The 22,906-nt window shown below is 54.2% G+C and overlaps 1 protein-coding gene across 1 annotated transcript in view; it reads left to right on the top strand.

Annotated features, from left to right (window-relative positions):
* The window catches only part of LOC127908780 (gamma-aminobutyric acid receptor subunit gamma-3), a 361,942-nt gene that overhangs the window by 3,350 nt on the left and 335,686 nt on the right, over positions 1-22,906 (top strand). Inside the window, exon 2 of the mRNA XM_052468107.1 lies at positions 1,230-1,375. Within this exon, the coding sequence (XP_052324067.1) occupies positions 1,230-1,375 (146 nt within the window). The remainder of the gene's footprint in view (positions 1-1,229; positions 1,376-22,906) is intronic.

Raw genomic sequence — 22,906 nt, 5'->3', positions numbered from 1 at the left:
CTACACTAATACCATTTGACAGCTACACTAATACCATTTGACAGCTACACTAATACCATTTGACAGCTACATTAATAGCATTTGAAAGCTACACTAATACCATTTGACAGCTACACTAATACCATTTGACAGCTACACTAATACCATTTGACAGCTACACTAATACCATTTGACAGCTACACTAATACCCTTTGACAGCTACACTAATACTATTTGACAGCTACACTAAAACCATTTGACAGCTACACTAAAACCATTTGACAGCTACACTAAAACCATTTGACAGCTACACTAATACCCTTTGACAGCTACACTAATACTATTTGACAGCTACATTAATACCATTTGACAGCTACACTAATACCATTTGACAGCTACACTAATACCCTTTGACAGCTACACTAATACTATTTGACAGCTACATTAATACCATTTGACAGCTACACTAATATCATTTGACAGCTACACTAATACCATTTGACAGCTACACTAATACTATTTGACAGCTACACTAATACTATTTGACAGCTACATTAATACCATTTGACAGCTACACTAATACCATTTGACAGCTACAGTAATACCCTTTGACAGCTACACTAATACTATTTGACAGCTACATTAATACCATTTGACAGCTACATTAATACCATTTGACAGCTACATTAATACCCTTTGACAGCTACATTAATACCCTTTGACAGCTACATTAATACCATTTGACAGCTACACTAATACTATTTGACAGCTACACTAATACCATTTGACAGCTACACTAATACCATTTGACAGCTACACTAATACTATTTGACAGCTACACTAATACCCTTTGACAGCTACACTAATACTATTTGACAGCTACACTAATACCCTTTGACAGCTACACTAATACTATTTGACAGCTACACTAATACCCTTTGACAGCTACACTAATACTATTTGACAGCTACATTAATACCATTTGACAGCTACACTAATACCATTTGACAGCTACACTAATACCATTTGACAGCTACACTAATACCATTTGACAGCTACACTAATACCATTTGACAGCTACATTAATACCATTTGACAGCTACATTAATAAGCCATGCAAATGTACTGTGTTCAGGTTAGCTATACATCATGATTTCAGCACTTCCTAAATGCTGTGCACTACTGTCGAGATGATTTATTATTTTTTAAATTGTTTTCCCCACAATCTAATTAGATCTTTATTTTTGTAGTTCTCCAAAAATGGAATATGAAGAAGAGTATGAGGATGTTACCATGAACCAAAAGTTGGCTCCGAAGACGATGGAGGCAGACACCACAGAGATCCTGAACAATTTACTCAAGGAATACGATAAGAAACTACGGCCAGATATTGGAGGTAAGTCGCTGGCTGATATGGATAAAGTGTGCCCGTTTAAACTAGTGGTGCGCTGTGACCGCTGTCCAGGGTGCTGAAAACAATGCTGTGGTCAGTGTGCTGTCCACGAGACTGACAAACTGGCAGTAGTGCTGCGTGTACAGTGGTGCTGAAAGTATATGTTGGCACTGTCCGTGGTGCTGAATGCAATGCTGTGGTCAGTGCGCTGTCCACGAGACTGACAAACTGGCAGTAGTGCTGCGTGTACAGTGGTGCTGAAAGTATATGTTGGCACTGTCCGTGGTGCTGAATGCAATGCTGTGGTCAGTGCGCTGTCCACGAGACTGACAAACTGGCAGTAGTGCTGCGTGTACAGTGGTGCTGAAAGTATATGTTGGCACTGTCCGTGGTGCTGAATGCAATGCTGTGGTCAGTGCGCTGTCCACGAGACTGACAAACTGGCAGTAGTGCTGCGTGTACAGTGGTGCTGAAAGTATATGTTGGCACTGTCCGCTGGGTCAGTGCTGAATGCAAACTGGCTGTGGTCAGTGCGCACTGTCCGTGGTGCTGAATGCAATGCTGTGGAGTGCGCTGTCCACTGACAAACTGGCAGTAGTGCTGCGTGTACAGTGGTGCTGAAAGTATATGTTGGCACTGTCCGTGGTGCTGAATGCAATGCTGTGGTCAGTGCGCTGTCCACGAGACTGACAAACTGGCAGTAGTGCTGCGTGTACAGTGGTGCTGAAAGTATATGTTGGCACTGTCCGTGGTGCTGAATGCAATGCTGTGGTCAGTGCGCTGTCCACGAGACTGACAAACTGGCAGTAAGTGCTGCGTGTACAGTGGTGCTGAAAGTATATGATTGTGGTGCTGAAAGTGTGTGCGATCATTGGTGTGGAGCTGATGCGTGCCATACACTAGGGACATTAACCATTCACCCCCCTACCATACAGAAGGAGTATCACATAATAATTTATGATAAAACATTCAAAAGAAGTGCGCTGTATAGGAAATAGGTGATCATTTGGGATGCAGGCAATGGAACTGAGCGAGACTCATTACAGAGGGAAGTGGATAACTCAGATCAAGTCCTTCTGGTCCTGGTCCTTCTGTAGCTCAGTTGGTAGAGCATGGCGCTTGTAACGCCAGGGTAGTGGGTTCAATTCCCGGGACCACCCATACGTAGAATGTATGCACACATGACTGTAAGTCGCTTTGGATAAAAGCGTCTGCTAAATGGCATATATATATATATTATAAGTCCAAGAAGAGCTGCACGTTCTGATTTTATGATTTGAGAGGCAGGCATGCAGGAAGTGAGATTTCTCTTTTGGATAGTAGTGTCTCGACTAATGATATAGATCAATGTGCAGCTGAAAACAAGGATGACAAATGGACACGTCATAAGCGACGGCAAGATGTGTAGAATTGCAAGAAAATTTGCTTTAATGGTCGACTTTGAGCAGGAAAAATGGTCCCAAAATGATCCCCTGTTTCTCTATTTTTCATCATAAATGGGGTTGTGCCTTTGGTGGTTCATCGACGTGTCGTTCTGGTCATGCACTTAGTTTGTCAGCTAACTGTAGCCCACTGTATCTGTAACCCACTGTAGCCCACTGTAGCTGTAACCCACTGTAGCCCACTGTAGCTGTAACCCACTGTAGCCCACTGTATCTGTAACCCACTGTAGCCCACTGTAGCTGTAACCCACTGTAGCCCACTGTAGCTGTAACCCACTGTAGCCCACTGTAGCTGTAACCCACTGTAGCCCACTGTAGCTGTAACCCACTGTAGCCCACTGTAGCTGTAACCCACTGTAGCCCACTGTATCTGTAACCCACTGTAGCCCACTGTATCTGTAACCCACTGTAGCCCACTGTAGCTGTAGCCCACTGTAGCCCACTGTAGCTGTAACCCACTGTAGCCCACTGTAGCTGTAACCCACTGTAGCCCACTGTATCTGTAACCCACTGTAGCCCACTGTATCTGTAACCCACTGTAGCCCACTGTATCTGTAACCCACTGTAGCCCACTGTAGCCCACTGTATCTGTAACCCACTGTAGCCCACTGTATCTGTAGCCCACTGTATCTGTAACCCACTGTATCTGTAACCCACTGTATCTGTAGCCCACTGTATCTGTAGCCCACTGTATCTGTAACCCACTGTATCTGTAACCCACTGTATCTGTAGCACACTGTATCTGTAACCCACTGTAGCTGTATAGCCCACTGTATCTGTAACCCACTGTATCTGTAACCCACTGTATCTGTAGCTGTAGCCCACTGTATCTGTAACCCACTGTATCTGTAACCCACTGTATCTGTAGCCCACTGTATCTGTAACCCACTGTAACCCACTGTATCTGTAAACCCACTGTAGTAACCCACTGTATCTGTAACCCACTGTATCTGTAACCCACTGTATCTGTAGCCCACTGTACTGTATCTGTAACCCTGTATCTGTAACCCACTGTATGTATCTGTAACCCACTGTATCTGTAACCCACTGTATCTGTAGCCCACTGTATCTGTAGCCCACTGTATCTGTAACCCACTGTATCTGTAGCCCACTGTATCTGTAACCCACTGTATCTGTAACCCACTGTATCTGTAGCCCACTGTATCTGTAGCCCACTGTATCTGTAACCCACTGTAGCTGTAACCCACTGTATCTGTAACCCACTGTATCTGTAGCCCACTGTAGCTGTAGCCCACTGTATCTGTAACCCACTGTATCTGTAACCCACTGTATCTGTAGCCCACTGTATCTGTAGCCCACTGTATCTGTAGCCCACTGTATCTGTAACCCACTGTATCTGTAACCCACTGTATCTGTAGCCCACTGTAGCTGTAACCCACTGTATCTGTAACCCACTGTAGCTGTAACCCACTGTATCTGTAGCCCACTGTATCTGTAACCCACTGTATCTGTAGCTGTAGCCCACTGTAGCTGTAGCCCACTGTATCTGTAACCCACTGTATCTGTAACCCGCTATAGCTGTAGCCCACTGTAGCTGTAGCCCACTGTAGCTGTAGCCCACTGTAGCCCACTGTAGCTGTAGCCCACTGTATCTGTAACCCACTGTAGCCCACTGTAGCTGTAGCCCACTGTAGCCCACTGTAGCTGTAGCCCACTGTAGCTGTAGCCCACTGTAGCCCACTGTAGCTGTAGCCCACTGTAGCCCACTGTAGCTGTAGCCCACTGTAGCTGTAGCCCACTGTAGCTGTAGCCCACTGTAGCTGTAGCCCACTGTAGCCCACTGTAGCTGTAACCCGCTGTAGCCCACTGTATCTGTAGCCCACTGTAGCTGTAGCCCACTGTAGCCCACTGTATCTGTAGCCCACTGTAGCTGTAGCCCACTGTAGCTGTAGCCCACTGTATCTGTAACCCACTGTAGCTGTAGCCCGCTGTAGCTGTAACCCACTGTAGCTGTAGCCCACTGTAGCTGTAGCCCACTGTATCTGTAACCCACTGTAGCTGTAACCCACTGTATCTGTAACCCACTGTAGCTGTGTATCTGTAGCCCACTGTATCTGTAACCCACTGTAGCTGTAACCCACTGTATCTGTAGCCCACTGTAGCTGTAACCCACTGTATCTGTAGCTGTAGCCCACTGTAGCTGTAGCCCACTGTATCTGTAACCCACTGTAGCTGTAGCTGTAGCCCACTGTAGCTGTAGCCCACTGTAGCTGTAGCCCACTGTATCTGTAGCCCACTGTAGCTGTAGCCCACTGTATCTGTAACCCGCTGTAGCTGTAACCCGCTGTAGCTGTAGCCCACTGTAGCTGTAGCCCACTGTAGCTGTAGCCCACTGTAGCCCACTGTAGCTGTAGCCCACTGTAGCCCACTGTAGCTGTAGCCCACTGTAGCTGTAGCCCACTGTAGCCCACTGTATCTGTAGCCCACTGTCGCTGTAGCCCACTGTAGCCCACTGTAGCTGTAGCCCGCTGTAGCCCACTGTATCTGTAGCCCACTGTATCTGTAACCCACTGTATCTGTAGCCCACTGTATCTGTAGCCCACTGTATCTGTAGCCCACTGTATCTGTAGCCAACTGAAGGCCGCTGTAGCCCGCTGTAGCCCACTGTATCTGTAGCCCACTGTAGCTGTAGCCCACTGTATCTGAAGCCCACTGTAGCTGTAGCCAACTGAAGGCCGCTGTAGCCCGCTGTAGCCCGCTGTAGCCCACTGTAGCTGTAGCCTACTGTCGCCCACTGTAGCTGTAGCCCGCTGTAGCTGTAACCCAGTGTAGCTGTAGCCCACTGTAGCTGTAGCCCGCTGTAGCTGTAGCCCGCTGTAGCTGTAACCCAGTGTAGCTGTAGCCCGCTGTAGCTGTAGCCCGCTGTAGCTGTAGCCACTCTCTAGCCAGTAACTCCACCAGTATATGTTGACGTCATTTCAAAGGATTTTCTTTTTTGGACGGAAGCTGTAGAGACTGGAAAGAAATGGCACTTCTGTATCCAGATGTCTTATTCGTTCATATTGTTTTTGTTTTCAAGCATTAAATGACACTGTACGACGGTGCATTGATCAGTTATCCTCTTAGACGTAATGGCAAAATGTAGATTTCGCCAAAATAGACATACCCAAAAGTTACTGCTATTCATGTGTAATTACATGATTCTGACATGCCCATATTTGGAAAGAAGACATCTGGGAGATCGTGAAGAATGTTTCAGAAGATAGATAGGAGTTACATAGTTCAGAATACACTAGATCAAGCACACACAAAATAATGTTTTTTATTTTATTTATTTTTTTTTACATTTAATTTATTTTGAAAATAATCTTTCATTGACAAGTTATAAGTGGATTATTGATGCCCAGAGCTGTAAACACAGAGAACATTTTAATTGATAGACCTAACAACTATAAATGGGCAGATGTTGAAGTCAGTGGTGTCAGGTGTGGTCACGTGACATTTCCAAGTGTCCCTAAACCTTTCCAAAGTAGCGTATGTCTGTAAATTAGATAATTACAGTGCTATTATATATTTGCAATCCCTAAATGCTATTTGTTCAGTCTAAAAACAAAATGTCTACCATTTCAACCTCACTCCAACATTGTGTTGGTGTCATGGGGAATCCAGGGGACATTCAAGTGTCTTTTCAACCTCTCCGAAGTGTCAATGTGGTAATTGAACTGTTTAAGACACTGGATGTGTCTAAAAGTAATTGTTCACTATAAAAACTACATTTCTACAACACCAACCTGTCTCAAACATTGTGGTGGTGTCGAGGGACATATATGGGGCTATCCAAGTGTTTTCATCATATTTTTGATGCATGAAGATGTAGTCACTCAAATCAAATCACAAATCACATGCGCCGAATACAACAGGTGTAGTAGACTTTACAGTGAAATGCTGAATACAACAGATGTAGTAGACCTCACAGTGAAATGCTGAATACAAAGGTGTAGTAGACCTTACAGTGAAATGCTGAATACAAAAGGTGTAGTAGACCTCACAGTGAAATGCTGAATACAACAGGCGTAGGTTTGAAAATACTAGTAAGAATAAGAATGTAACAAGCAATTAAAGAGCAGCAGTAAAATAACAATAGCAAGACTATACACATGGGGGTACCGGAACAGAGTCAATGTGTTGGGCACCAGTTAGTTGAGGGCACCGGTTAGTTGAGGGCACCGGTTGGTTAAGGGCACCGGTTAGTTGAGGGCACCGGTTGGTTTAGGGCACCGGTTGGTTGAGGACACCGGTTGGTTGAGGACACCGGTTGGTTGAGGACACCGGTTGGTTGAGGGCACCGGTTGGTTGAGGGCACCGGTTGGTTGAGGACACCGGTTGGTTGAGGGCACCGGTTGGTTGAGGGCACCTGTTGGTTGAGGGCACCTGTTGGTTGAGGGCACCTGTTGGTTGAGGGCACCTGTTGGTTGAGGGCACCTGTTGGTTGAGGGCACCTGTTGGTTGAGGGCACCTGTTGGTTGAGGGCACCGGTTGGTTGAGGGCACCGGTTGGTTGAGGGCACCGGTTGGTTGAGGGCACCTGTTGGTTGAGGGCACCTGTTGGTTGAGGGCACCTGTTGGTTGAGGGCACCTGTTGGTTGAGGGCACCTGTTGGTTGAGGGCACCTGTTGGTTGAGGGCACCTGTTGGTTGAGGTAATATGTACATAAAGGTAGAGTTATTAAAGCGGCTATGCATACATGATAACAGAGAGTAGCAGTGTTGTAGAAGAGGGGGTGACCTATAAAACAACACATGTTCTCTTATCCTCATGGCAAAATGTATAGAATTGCAGGAAATCAGCTTTAAAACTGCAATGTTTTCTGTCAGACTCATGACAAAATGTGTAAAATAACATTATATGTTAAAAATGAGTAGAATAGCATTATAAAACTGCAAATGTTTCTCTCTGCCCCGTGGCAAAATGTGGAAGGTAGCTGTTGTCCACACACACACACACACACACACACACACACACACACACACACACACACACACACACACACACACACACACACACACACACACACACACACACACACACACACACACACACACACACACACACACACACACAAGCACACAAACAGCTGTTGGATTGTCCCTGGTTAGAGGAAACCACTCCACTGTAACCCCTGGTACAGAGGAAACATCCCCCCTGGCACAGAGGAAACATCCCCCTGGTACAGAGGAAACATCCCCCTGGTACAGAGGAAACATCCCCCTGGCACAGAGGAAACATCCCCCTGGTACAGAGGAAACATCCCCCTGGTACAGAGGAAACATCCCCTGGTACAGAGGAAACATCCCCTGGTACAGAGGAAACATCCCCTGGTACAGAGGAAACATCCCCTGGTACAGAGGAAGAACATCCCCTGGCACAGAGGAAACATCCCCCTGGCACAGAGGAAACATCCCCTGGTACAGAGGAAACATCCCCCTGGTACAGAGGAAACATCCCCTGGTACAGAGGAAACATCCCCCTGGCACAGAGGAAACATCCCCTGGCACAGAGGAAACATCCCCCTGGTACAGAGGAAACATCCCCCTGGTACAGAGGAAACATCCCCCTGGTACAGAGGAAACATCCCCCTGGTACAGAGGAAACATCCCCCTGGTACAGAGGAAACATCCCCCTGGTACAGAGGAAACATCCCCCTGGTACAGAGGAAACATCCCCTGGTACAGAGGAAACATCCCCCTGGTACAGAGGAAACATCCCCTGGTACAGAGTAAACATCCCCTGGTACAGTGGAAACATCCCCTGGCACAGAGGAAACATCCCCCTGGCACAGAGGAAACATCCCCTGGCACAGAGGAAACATCCCCTGGTACAGAGGAAACATCCCCTGGTACAGAGGAAACATCCCCTGGCACAGAGGAAACATCCCCTGGCACAGAGGAAACATCCCCCTGGCACAGAGGAAACATCCCCTGGCACAGAGGAAACATCCCCCTGGCACAGAGGAAACATCCCCTGGCACAGAGGAAACATCCCCCTGGCACAGAGGAAACATCCCCTGGCACAGAGGAAACATCCCCTGGTACAGAGGAAACATCCCCCTGGTACAGAGGAAACATCCCCTGGTACAGAGGAAACATCCCCTGGTACAGAGGAAACATCCCCTGGTACAGAGGAAACATCCCCCTGGTACAGAGGAAACATCCCCTGGTACAGAGGAAACATCCCCTGGTACAGAGTAACATCCCCTGGTACAGAGTAAACATCCCCTGGTACAGAGTAAACATTCCCCTGGTACAGAGTAAACATCCCCTGGTACAGAGGAAACATCCCCTGGTACAGAGGAAACATCCCCCTGGTACAGAGGAAACATCCCCCTGGTACAGAGGAAACATCCCCTGGTACAGAGGAAACATCCCCTGGTACAGAGGAAACATCCCCTGGTACAGAGGAAACATCCCCTGGTACAGAGGAAACATCCCCCTGGCACAGAGTAAACATCCCCCTGGCACAGAGTAAAATCCCCCTGGTACAGAGGAAAAATCCCCTGGCACAGAGGAAACATCCCCTGGCACAGAGGAAACATTCCCCTGGCACAGAGTAAACATCCCCCTGGTACAGAGGAAACATCCCCTGGTACAGAGGAAACATTCCCCTAGTACTTGATGCTGGGTTACTGATGCTGGTTTACTGATGCTCGGTTTTAGATGCTGGGTTTTTGATGCTGGGAATTGATGCTGGGTTATTGATGCTGGGTTTTTGATGCTGGTTTTGATGCTGGTTTATTGATGCTGAGTTATTGATGCTATGTTATTGATGCTGGTTTATTGATGCTGGTTTATTGATGCTGGTTTATTGATGCTGGGTTATTGATACTGGGTTATTGATGCTGGTTTATTGATGCTGGGTTATTGATGCTGGGTTATTGATGCTGGGTTATTGATGCTGGGTTATTGATGCTGGTTTATTGATGCTGGGTTTTTGATGCTGGGTTATTGATGCTATGTTATTGATGCTGGTTTATTGATGCTGGTTTATTGATGCTGAGTTATTGATGCTGGGTTATTGATGCTGGGTTATTGATGCTGGGTTATTGATGCTGGTTTATTGATGCTGAGTTATTGATGCTGGGTTATTGATCTATGACCCAGCGTGTCAGATCAGAAGACTGGAGGTATGGTTTAGTAGGGGCGGGGCTTTCAGATAGTTATTTTTAGCCACCCATGAGAGTAAATGCCCTCCCTGTTCATCTGTCCTGTTGTATAGATATCGCGTGTAAAGGTCAAATGTTGACAATTTTGTAGCTTCTATGAGGCCTACAGAAGTGGCTGAACCCTATGTCACAGCCGCTGACAAAGCACACTTTCTATTTGTCATAGACGGACAAGATTAACACGAGGTGAAAGGTGACTTCCTATCAAGTTCAGGAAGCCGAGCTAACGCTCTGTGAAACGTTCACAGCGATTTGGGCAGACATTTTGATCAACCTTTAGAAAATGTTCCCCAAAAAATATGTCTTTTACAGTTAGTTATAAGGAAGGTGAAATATTATAGTAAGTCAGTTTTATAATATGATTATACTATATTTAGAGAAAACATATGTCATTTCAAGCCTTATTCATAAAGTTTTTAAGGATAGGACACCATATAACATGGATCATATTGTATTACATTTACATTTACTACTATTACTACTACTACTACTACTACTACTACTGCTACTACTATTACTACTACTATTACTACTACTATTACTACTACTATTACTACTACTGCTACTACTACTATTACTACTACTACTGCTACAACTGTAACTAACACAACTACTATTACTACTACCATTACTCCTACTACTGCTACTACTACTATTACTACTACTACTATTACTGCTACTACTACATTTACATTTACATTTAAGTCATTTAGCAGACGCTCTTATCCAGAGCGACTTACAAATTGGTGCATTCACCTTATGACATCCAGTGGAACATATTGTATCATATTTGTACTGAAGCTGTTGTCCTCAAAAGTAACTACACCTCAGCAATGTATAACTATTTTTACCAGAAAGGTGAGATTTGAACCTTTCTTCATCCCTTTACACTTGTGTCTATAAGGTAGTAGTTGTGGAATTGTTAGGTTAGATCACTCGTTGGTTATTACTGCATTGTCGGAACGAGAAGCACAAGCATTTCACTACACTCGCATTAACATCTGCTAAACCATGTGACCAATAACGATTTGATTTGGTATATGTGTAGTCGATGTGAAATTGCTAGCTAGTTAGCGGTGGTGCGCGCTAAATAGTGTTTCAATCGGTGACGCCACTCGCTCTGAGACCTTGAAGTAGTGGTTCCCCTTGCTCTGCAATGGCAGCAGCTTTAGTGGAGCGATGGGTAACGATGCTTCGAGGGTGGCTGTTGACGTGTGCAGAGCGTCCCTGGTTCGCGCCCCCGGGGCGGGGCGCGGGGACGGACGTAAAAGTCTATACTGTTACATATGCAGCATTACTAGTTATTCTTTATCGCCCTTTGATGATAAATCATTTACTTTGGGGATTACATAGATTACATTTGAGATTACATTTGAGATTACATTTGAGATGACATTGAATGACATTTAACTCGTTTTATTACGGTAGAAGAATGTGTCAATTGCAACCACAACAAAAATCTGCAGTTGTTGTTCTTCTTCTGTTGGTTTAATGGTCGACCACAACCCCAAAAGGTGTATTGCCGCCACCTACTGGACGGTTTGAAAAACCAAAACAAGAAAAAAAAAATCCATATGTGATAGGGAAACTAAGTTAATAATCCACCCAAATAAAAATGGTACAATGACAAAACCAAAACAAAACTCCCACTTCTTTCTTCTTTCAAATCTCCATATCTCTCTTCTCAGGCTCTAGGACCTGAGAGGGTGGTACGGATCTAGGACCTGAGAGGGTGGTACAGATCTAGGACCCGAGAGGGTGGTACGGCTCTTGGACCCGAGAGGGTGGTACGGTTCTAGGACCCGAGAGGTAGGACCCGAGAGGGTGGTACGGCTCTAGGACCCGAGAGGGTGGTACGGCTCGGCTCTAGGACCTCTAGGACCTAAGAGGGTGGTACGGCTCTAGGACCCGTGGGGTGGTACGGCTCTAGGACCCGAGAGGGTGGTACGGCTCTAGGACCCGAGAGGGTGGTACGGCTCTAGGATCACAGAAGGTGGTACGGCTCTTGGACCCGAGAGGGTGGTACGGTTCTAGGACCTAAGAGGGTGGTACGGCTCTAGGACCTGAGAGGGTGGTACGGCTCTTGGACCCGAGAGGGTGGTACGGCTCTAGGACCCGAGAGGGTGGTACGGCTCTAGGACCTGAGAGGGTGGTACGGCTCTAGGACCTGAGAGGGTGGTACGGCTCTAGGACCTGAGAGGGTGGTACGGCTCTAGGACCTGAGAGGGTGGTACGGCTCTAGGACCTGAGAGGGTGGTACGGCTCTAGGACCTGAGAGGGTGGTACGGCTCTAGGACCTGAGAGGGTGGTACGGCTCTAGGACCTGAGAGGGTGGTACGGCTCTAGGACCTGAGAGGGTGGTACGGCTCTAGGACCTGAGAGGGTGGTACGGCTCTAGGACCTGAGAGGGTGGTACGGCTCTAGGACCTGAGAGGGTGGTACGGCTCTAGGACCTGAGAGGGTGGTACGGCTCTAGGACCTGAGAGGGTGGTACGGTTCTAGGACCTGAGAGGGTGGTACGGCTCTAGGACCTGAGAGGGTGGTACGGCTCTAGGACCTGAGAGGGTGGTACGGCTCTAGGACCTGAGAGGGTGGTACGGCTCTAGGACCCGAGAGGGTGGTACGGCTCTAGGACCTGAGAAGGTGGTACGGCTCTAGGACCCGAGAGGGTGGTACGGCTCTAGGATCCAGAGGGGTACGGCTCTAGGACCCGAGAGGTGGTACGGCTCTTGGACCCGAGAGGGTGGTACGGCTCTAGGACCTAGAGGGTGGTACGGCTCTAGGACCCGAGAGGGTGGTACGGCTCTAGGACCTGAGAGGGTGGTACGGCTCTAGGACCTGAGAGGGTGGTACGGCTCTAGGACCTGAGAGGGTGGTACGGCTCTAGGATCAGAGAAGGTGGTACAGCTGAGGGTGGTACGGCTCTAGGACCCGAGAGGGTGGTACGGCTCTAGGACCCGAGAGGGTGGTGACGGCTCTAGGACCTGAGAGGGTGGTACGGCTCTAGGACCCGAGAGGGTGGTACAGCTCTAGGACCCGAGAGGGTGGTACGGCTCTAGGACCCGAGAGGGTGGTACGGCTCTAGGACCCGAGTGGTAGGCTGAGGGTGGTACGGCTCTAGGACCCGAGAGGGTGGTACGGCTCTAGGACCCGAGAGGGTGGTACGGCTCTAGGACCCGAGAGGGTGGTACGGCTCTAGGACCCGAGAGGGTGGTACGGCTCTAGGACCCGAGAGGTGGTACGGCTCTAGGACCCGAGAGGGTGGTACGGCTCTAGGACCCGAGAGGGTGGTACGGCTCTAGGACCCGAGAGGGTGGTACGGCTCTAGGACCCGAGAGGGTGGTACGGCTCTAGGACCCGAGAGGGTGGTACGGCTCTAGGACCCGAGAGGGTGGTACGGCTCTAGGACCCGAGAGGGTGGTACGGCTCTAGGACCCGAGGGTGGTACGGCTGAGGGTGGTACGGCTCTAGGACCCGAGAGGGTGGTACGGCTCTTGGACCCGAGAGGGTGGTACGGCTCTAGGACCCGAGAGGGTGGTACGGCTCTAGGACCCGAGAGGGTGGTACGGCTCTTGGACCCGAGGGTGGTACGGCTCTAGGACCCGAGAGGGTGGTACGGTGAGGTGGTACGGCTCTAGGACCCGAGAGGGTGGTACAGCTCTAGGACCCGAGAGGGTGGTACGGCTCTAGGACCCGAGAGGTGGTACGGCTGAGGGTGGTACGGCTCTAGGACCCGAGAGGGTGGTACGGCTGAGGGTGGTACGGCTCTAGGACCCGAGAGGGTGGTACGGCTCTAGGACCCGAGAGGGTGGTACGGCTCTAGGACCCGAGAGGGTGGTACGCTCTAGGACCCGAGAGGGTGGTACGGCTCTAGGACCCGAGAGGGTGGTACGGCTCTAGGACCCGAGAGGGTGAGTACGGCTCTAGGATCACAGAAGGTGGTACGGCTGGAGGAGGGTGGTACGGCTCTAGGACCCGAGAGGGTGGTACGGCTCTAGGACCTGAGAGGGTGGTACGGCTCTAGGACCTGAGAGGGTGGTACGGCTCTAGGACCTAAGAGGGTGGTACGGCTCTAGGACCTGAGAGGGTGGTATGGCTCTAGGACCCGAGAGGGTGGTACGGCTCTAGGACCCGAGAGGGTGGTACGGCTCTAGGATCACAGAGAGGTGGTACGCTCTGGCCCGAGGGGTGGTACGGCTGAGGATCACAGAGGGTGGTACGGCTCTAGGACCTGAGAGGTGGTACGGCTCTAGGACCCGAGAGGGTGGTACGGCTCTAGGACCAGAAGGTGGTACGGCTGAGAGGGTGGTACGGCTCTTGGACCCGAGAGGGTGGTACGGCTCTAGGACCTGAGAGGGTGGTACGGCTCTAGGACCTGAGAGGGTGGTACGGCTCTAGGACCTAAGAGGGTGGTACGGCTCTAGGACCTGAGAGGGTGGTACGGCTCTAGGACCTGAGAGGGTGGTACGGCTCTAGGACCTGAGAGGGTGGTACGGCTCTAGGACCTGAGAGGGTGGTACGGCTCTAGGACCTGAGAGGGTGGTACGGCTCTAGGACCTGAGAGGGTGGTACGGCTCTAGGACCTGAGAAGGTGGTAGGGTGGTACGGCTCTTGGACCCGAGAGGGTGGTACGGCTCTAGGACCTGAGAGGGTGGTACGGCTCTAGGACCTGAGAGGGTGGTACAGCTCTAGGACCTGAGAGGGTGGTACAGCTCTAGGACCCGAGAGGGTGGTACGGCTCTAGGACCCGAGAGGGTGGTACGGCTCTAGGACCCGAGAGGGTGGTACGGCTGAGGGTGGTATGGCTCTAGGACCTGAGAAGGTGGTACGGCTCTAGGACCCGAGAGGGTGGTACGGCTCTAGGATCACAGAAGGTGGTACGGCTGAGGGTGGTACGGCTCTTGGACCCGAGAGGGTGGTACGGCTCTAGGACCCGAGAGGGTGGTACGGCTCTAGGACCTGAGAGGGTGGTACGGCTCTAGGACCTGAGAGGGTGGTACGGCTCTAGGACCTGAGAGGGTGGTACGGCTCTAGGACCCGAGAGGGTGGTACGGCTCTAGGATCAGAGAAGGTGGTACAGCTGAGGGTGGTACGGCTCTAGGACCTGAGAAGGTGGTACGGCTCTAGGACCTGAGAGGGTGGTACGGCTAGGACCTAAGAGGGTGGTACGGCTCTAGGACCTGAGAGGGTGGTACGGCTCTAGGACCCGAGAGGGTGGTACAGCTCTAGGACCTGAGAGGGTGGTACGGCTCTAGGACCTGAGAGGGTGGTACGGCTCTAGGACCCGAGAGGGTGGAACGGCTCTAGGACCCGAGAGGGTGGTACGGCTCTAGGACCCGAGAGGGTGGTACGGCTCTAGGACCCGAGAGGGTGGTACGGCTCTAGGACCCGAGAGGGTGGTACGGCTCTAGGACCTGAGAGGGTGGTACGGCTCTAGGACCCGAGAGGGTGGTACGGCTCTAGGACCCGAGAGGGTGGTACGGCTCTAGGACCCGAGAGGGTGGTACGGCTCTAGGACCCGAGAGGGTGGTACGGCTCTAGGACCCGAGAGGGTGGTACGGCTCTAGGACCCGAGAGGGTGGTACGGCTCTAGGACCCGAGAGGGTGGTACGGCTGAGGGTGGTACGGCTCTAGGACCCGAGAGGGTGGTACGGCTCTAGGACCCGAGAGGGTGGTACGGCTCTAGGACCCGAGAGGGTGGTACGGCTCTAGGACCTGAGAGGGTGGTACTCTAGGATCTGAGGGGTGGTACGGCTCTAGGACCCGAGAGGGTGGTACGGCTGAGGGTGGTACGGCTCTAGGACCCGAGAGGGTGGTACGGCTCTAGGACCCGAGAGGGTGGTACGGCTCTAGGACCCGAGAGGGTGGTACGGCTGAGGGTGGTACGGCTCTAGGACCCGAGAGGGTGGTACGGCTGAGGGTGGTACGGCTCTAGGACCTGAGAGGGTGGTACGGCTCTAGGACCCGAGAGGGTGGTACGGCTGAGTGTGGTACGGCTCTAGGACCCGAGAGGGTGGTACGGCTCTAGGATCAGAGAAGGTGGTACAGCTGAGGGTGGTATGGCTCTAGGATCACAGAAGGTGGTACGGCTGAGGGTGGTACGGCTCTTGGACCCGAGAGGGTGGTACGGTTCTAGGACCTAAGAGGGTGGTATGGCTCTAGGACCTGAGAAGGTGGTACGGCTCTAGGACCTGAAGGTGGTACGGCTCTAGGACCTGAGAGGGTGGTACGGCTCTAGGACCCGAGAGGGTGGTACGGCTCTAGGACCCGAGAGGGTGGTACGGCTCTAGGACCACAGAAGGTGGTACGGCTGGGTGGTACGGCTCTAGGACTGAGAGGGTGAGGGTGGTATGGCTCTAGGACCTGAGAAGGTGGTACGGCTCTAGGACCCGAGAGGGTGGTACGGCTCTAGGACCCAGAGAGGTGGTACGGCTGAGGGTGGTACGGCTCTAGGACCCGAGAGGGTGGTACGGCTCTAGGACCTAGAGGGTGGTACGGCTCTAGGACCTGAGAGGGTGGTACGGCTCTAGGACCTGAGAGGGTGGTACGGCTCTAGGACCTGAGAGGGTGGTACGGCTCTAGGACCCGAGAGGGTGGTACGGCTCTAGGACCCGAGAGGGTGGTACGGCTCTAGGACCCGAGAGGGTGGTACGGCTCTAGGACCCGAGAGGGTGGTACGGCTCTAGGACCCGAGAGGGTGGTACGGCTCTAGGACCCGAGAGGGTGGTACGGCTGAGGGTGGTACGGCTCTAGGACCCGAGAGGGTGGTACGGCTCTAGGACCAGAGAGGGTGGTACGGCTGAGGGTGGTACTGCTCTAGGACCTGAGAGGGTGGTACGGCTCTAGGACCCGAGAGGGTGGTACGGCTCTAGGACCCGAGAGGGTGGTACGGCTCTAGGATCAGAGAAGGTGGTACGGCTGAGGGTGGTATGGCTCTAGGACCTGAGAAGGTGGTACGGCTCTAGGACCCGAGAGGGTGGTACGGCTCTAGGATCACAGAAGGTGGTACGGCTGAGGGTGGTACGGCTCTTGGACCCGAGAGGGTGGTACGGTTCTAGGACCTAAGAGGGTGGTACGGCTCTAGGACCTGAGAGGGTGGTACGGCTCTAGGACCTGAGAGGGTGGTACGGCTCTAGGACCTGAGAGGGTGGTACGGCTCTAGGACCTGAGAGGGTGGTACGGCTCTAGGATCAGAGAAGGTGGTACGGCTGAGGGTGGTACGGCTCTAGGATCAGAGAGGGTGGTACAGCTCTAGGACCCGAGAGGGTGGTACGGCTGAGTGTGGTACGGCTCTAGGACCCGAGAGGGTGGTACGGCTCTAGGACCCGAGAGGGTGGTACGGCTCTAGGACCCGAGAGGGTGGTACGGCTCTAGGACCCGAGAGGGTGGTACGGCTCTAGGACCCGAGAGGGTGGTACGGCTCTAGGACCCGAGAGGGTGGTACGGCTGAGGGTGGTACGGCTCTAGGACCCGAGAGGGTGGTACGGCTCTAGGACCCGAGAGGGTGGTACGGCTCTAGGACCCGAGAGGGTGGTACGGCTCTAGGACCCGAGAGGGTGGTACGGCTCTAGGACCCGAGAGGGTGGTACGGCTCTAGGACCCGAGAGGGTGGTACGGCTCTAGGACCCGAGAGGGTGGTACGGCTCTAGGACCCGAGAGGGTGGAACGGCTCTAGGACCCGAGAGGGTGGTACGGCTCTAGGACCCGAGAGGGTGGTACGGCTCTAGGACCCGAGAGGGTGGTACGGCTCTAGGACCCGAGAGGGTGGTACGGCTCTAGGACCCGAGAGGGTGGTACGGCTCTAGGACCCGAGAGGGTGGTACGGCTCTAGGACCCGAGAGGGTGGTACGGCTCTAGGACCCGAGAGGGTGGTACGGCTCTAGGACCCGAGAGGGTGGTACGGCTCTAGGACCCGAGAGGGTGGTACGGCTCTAGGACCCGAGAGGGTGGTACGGCTCTAGGACCCGAGAGGGTGGTACGGCTCTAGGACCCGAGAGGGTGGTACGGCTCTAGGACCCGAGAGGGTGGTACGGCTGAGGGTGGTACGGCTCTAGGACCCGAGAGGGTGGTACGGCTGAGACCTCTAGGACCCGAGAGGGTGGTACGGCTCTAGGACCCGAGAGGGTGGTACGGCTCTAGGACCCGAGAGGGTGGTATGGCTGAGGGTGGTACGGCTCTAGGACCCGAGAGGGTGGTACGGCTGAGGGTGGTACGGCTCTAGGACCCGAGAGGGTGGTACGGCTCTAGGACCCGAGAGGGTGGTACGGCTCTAGGACCCGAGAGGGTGGTACGGCTCTAGGACCCGAGAGGGTGGTACGGCTCTAGGACCCGAGAGGGTGGTACGGCTCTAGGACCCGAGAGGGTGGTACGGCTCTAGGATCACAGAAGGTGGTAGGCTGAGGTGGTACGGCTCTTGGACCCGAGAGGGTGGTACGGCTCTAGGACCTAAGAGGGTGGTACGGCTCTAGGACCTGAGAGGTGGTGGTACGGCTCTAGGACCTAAGAGGGTGGTACGGCTCTAGGACCTGAGAGGGTGGTACGGCTCTAGGACCCGAGAGGGTGGTACGGCTCTAGGACCCGAGAGGGTGGTACGGCTCTAGGATCACAGAAGGTGGTACGGCTGAGGAGGGTGGTACGGCTCTTGGACCCGGCTGAGGGTGGTGGTGGTTCTAGGACCTGAGAAGGTGGTACGGCTCTAGGACCCGAGAGGGTGGTACGGCTCTAGGATCTGAGAGGTGGTACGGCTGAGGGTGGTACGGCTCTTGGACCCGAGAGGGTGGTACGGATCTAGGACCCGAGAGGGTGGTACGGCTCTAGGACCTGAGAGGGTGGTACGGTTCTAGGACCTGAGAGGGTGGTACGGCTCTAGGACCTGAGAGGGTGGTACGGCTCTAGGACCCGAGAGGGTGGTACGGCTCTAGGACCTGAGAGGGTGGTACGGCTCTAGGACCCGAGAGGGTGGTACGGCTGAGGGTGGTACGGCTCTTGGACCCGAGAGGGTGGTACGGTTCTAGGACCCGAGAGGGTGGTACGGCTGAGGGTGGTACGGCTCTTGGACCCGAGAGGGTGGTACGGCTCTAGGACCCGAGAGGGTGGTACGGCTCTAGGACCTGAGAGGGTGGTACGGCTCTAGGACCTGAGAGGGTGGTACGGCTCTAGGACCTGAGAGGGTGGTACGGCTCTAGGACCCGAGAGGGTGGTACGGCTCTAGGATCAGAGAAGGTGGTACGGCTGAGGGTGGTATGGCTCTAGGACCTGAGAAGGTGGTACGGCTCTAGGACCCGAGAGGGTGGTACGGCTCTAGGATCACAGAAGGTGGTACGGCTGAGGGTGGTACGGCTCTAGGACCCGAGAGGGTGGTACGGCTCTAGGACCCGAGAGGGTGGTACGGGACCTGAGAGGGTGGTACGGCTCTAGGACCTGAGAGGGTGGTACGGCTCTAGGACCTGAGAGGGTGGTACGGCTCTAGGACCCGAGAGGGTGGTACGGCTCTAGGACCAGAGAAGGTGGTCTACAGCTGAGGGGTGGTACGGCTCTAGGACCAGAGAGGGTGGTACAGCTCTAGGACCCGAGAGGGTGGTACGGCTGAGTGTGGTACGGCTCTAGGACCCGAGAGGGTGGTACGGATCTAGGACCCGAGAGGGTGGTACGGATCTAGGACCCGAGAGGGTGGTACGGATCTAGGACCCGAGAGGGTGGTACGGCTCTAGGACCCGAGAGGGTGGTACGGCTCTAGGACCCGAGAGGGTGGTACGGCTCTAGGACCTGAGAGGGTGGTACGGCTCTAGGATCAGAGAGGGTGGTACGGCTCTAGGACCTGAGAGGGTGGTATGGCTCTAGGACCTGAGAGGGTGGTACGGCTCTAGGATCAGAGAGGGTGGTATGGCTCTAGGACCCGAGAGGGTGGTACGGCTCTAGGACCCGAGAGGGTGGTACGGCTCTAGGACCCGAGAGGGTGGTACGGCTCTAGGACCCGAGAGGGTGGTACGGCTCTAGGACCCGAGAGGGTGGTACGGCTCTAGGACCCGAGAGGGTGGTACGGCTCTAGGACCCGAGAGGGTGGTACGGCTCTAGGACCCGAGGGGTGGTACGGCTCTAGGACCCGAGAGGGTGGTACGGCTCTAGGACCCGAGAGGGTGGTATGGCTGAGGGTGGTACGGCTCTAGGACCCGAGAGGGTGGTACGGCTCTAGGACCCGAGAGGGTGGTACGGCTCTAGGACCCGAGAGGGTGGAACGGCTCTAGGACCCGAGAGGGTGGTACGGCTCTAGGACCCGAGAGGGTGGTACGGGTGGTACGGCTCTAGGACCCGAGAGGGTGGTACGGCTGAGGGGTGGTACGGCTCTAGGACCCGAGAGGGTGGTACGGCTCTAGGACCCGAGAGGGTGGTACGGCTCTAGGACCCGAGAGGGTGGTACGGCTCTAGGACCTGAGAGGGTGGTACGGCTCTAGGACCCGAGAGGGTGGTACGGCTCTAGGACCGGCTCTAGGACCCGAGAGGGTGGTACGGCTCTAGGACCCGAGAGGGTGGTACGGCTCTAGGACCCGAGAGGGTGGTACGGCTCTAGGACCCGAGAGGGTGGTACGGCTCTAGGACCCGAGAGGGTGGTACGGCTCTAGGACCCGAGAGGGGTGGCTGAGGGTGGTACGGCTCTAGGACCTGAGAGGTGGTACGGCTCTAGGACCCGAGAGGGTGGTACGGCTCTAGGATCACAGAAGGTGGTACGGCTGAGGGTGGTACGGCTCTTGGACCCGAGAGGGTGGTACGGCTCTAGGACCTAAGAGGGTGGTACGGCTCTAGGACCTGAGAGGGTGGTACGGCTCTAGGACCTGAGAGGGTGGTACGGCTCTAGGACCTGAGAGGGTGGTACGGCTCTAGGACCTGAGAAGGTGGTACGGCTCTAGGACCTGAGAGGGTGGTACGGCTCTAGGATCACAGCAGGTGGTACGGCTGAGGGTGGTACGGCTCTAGGATCAGAGAGGGTGGTACAGCTCTAGGACCCGAGAGGGTGGTACGGCTGAGTGTGGTACGGCTCTAGGACCTGAGAGGGTGGTACGGCTCTAGGACCCGAGAGGGTGGTACGGCTCTAGGACCCGAGAGGGTGGTACGGCTCTAGGACCCGAGAGGGTGGTACGGCTCTAGGACCCGAGAGGGGTGGTACGGCTCTAGGACCCGAGAGGGTGGTACGGCTCTAGGACCCGAGAGGGTGGTACGGCTCTAGGACCCGAGAGGGTGGTACGGCTCTAGGACCCGAGAGGGTGGTACGGCTCTAGGACCCGAGAGGTGGTACGGCTCTAGGACCCGATAGGGTGGTACGGCTCTAGGACCCGAGAGGGTGGTACGGCTCTAGGACCCGAGAGGGTGGTACGGCTGAGGGTGGTACGGCTCTAGGACCCGAGAGGGTGGTACGGCTCTAGGACCCGAGAGGGTGGTACGGCTGAGGGTGGTACGGCTCTAGGACCCGAGAGGGTGGTACAGCTCTAGGACCCGAGAGGGTGGTACGGCTCTAGGACCCGAGAGAGTGGTACGGCTCTTTTGGACCCGAGAGGGTGGTACGGCTCTAGGACCCGAGAGGGTGGAACGGCTCTAGGACCCGAGAGGGTGGAACGGCTCTAGGACCCGAGAGGGTGGTACGGCTCTAGGACCCGAGAGGGTGGTACGGCTCTAGGACCCGAGAGGGTGGTACGGCTCTAGGACCCGAGAGGGTGGTACGGCTCTAGGACCCGAGAGGGTGGTACGGCTCTAGGACCCGAGAGGGTGGTACGGCTCTAGGACCCGAGAGGGTGGTACGGCTCTAGGACCCGAGAGGGTGGTACGGCTCTAGGACCCGAGAGGGTGGTACGGCTCTAGGACCCGAGAGGGTGGTACGGCTCTAGGACCCGAGAGGGTGGTACGGCTGAGGGTGGTACGGCTCTAGGACCCGAGAGGGTGGTACGGCTCTAGGACCCGAGAGGGTGGTACGGCTGAGGGTGGTACGGCTCTAGGACCCGAGAGGGTGGTACGGCTCTAGGACCCGAGAGGGTGGTACGGCTCTAGGACCCGAGAGGGTGGTACGGCTCTTGGACCCGAGAGGGTGGTACGGCTCTAGGACCCGAGAGGGTGGAACGGCTCTAGGACCCGAGAGGGTGGAACGGCTCTAGGACCCGAGAGGGTGGTACGGCTCTAGGACCCGAGAGGGTGGTACGGCTCTAGGACCCGAGAGGGTGGTACGGCTCTAGGACCCGAGAGGGTGGTACGGCTCTAGGACCCGAGAGGGTGGTACGGCTCTAGGACCCGAGAGGGTGGTACGGCTCTAGGACCCGAGAGGGTGGTACGACTCTAGGACCCGAGAGGGTGGTACGGCTGAGGGTGGTACGGCTCTTGGACCCGAGAGGGTGGTACGGCTCTAGGACCCGAGAGGGTGGTACGGCTCTAGGACCCGAGAGGGTGGAACGGCTCTAGGACCCGAGAGGGTGGTACGGCTCTAGGACCCGAGAGGGTGGTACGGCTCTAGGACCCGAGAGGGTGGTACGGCTGAGGGTGGTAGGATCTAGGACCCGAGAGGGTGGTACGGCTGAGGGTGGTACGGCTCTAGGACCCGAGAGGGTGGTACAGCTCTAGGACCCGAGAGGGTGGTACGGCTCTAGGACCCGAGAGGGTGGTACGGCTCTAGGACCTGAGGGTGGTACGGCTCTAGGACCCGAGAGGGTGGTACGGCTCTAGGACCCGAGAGGGTGGTACGGCTGAGGGTGGTACGGCTCTAGGACCCGAGAGGGTGGTACGGCTCTAGGACCCGAGAGGGTGGTATGGCTCTAGGACCCGAGAGGGTGGTACGGCTCTAGGACCCGAGAGGTGGTACGGCTCTAGGACCCGAGAGGGTGGTACGGCTCTAGGACCCGAGAGGGTGGTACGGCTCTAGGACCCGAGAGGGTGG

The sequence above is a fragment of the Oncorhynchus keta genome, chromosome 1, assembly GCF_023373465.1.
Source record: "Oncorhynchus keta strain PuntledgeMale-10-30-2019 chromosome 1, Oket_V2, whole genome shotgun sequence".
NCBI classification, from domain to species: domain Eukaryota; kingdom Metazoa; phylum Chordata; class Actinopteri; order Salmoniformes; family Salmonidae; genus Oncorhynchus; species Oncorhynchus keta.
The sequence above is the reverse complement of the archived record's forward strand: the minus strand, read 5'-3'. Positions and strand labels throughout refer to the sequence as shown.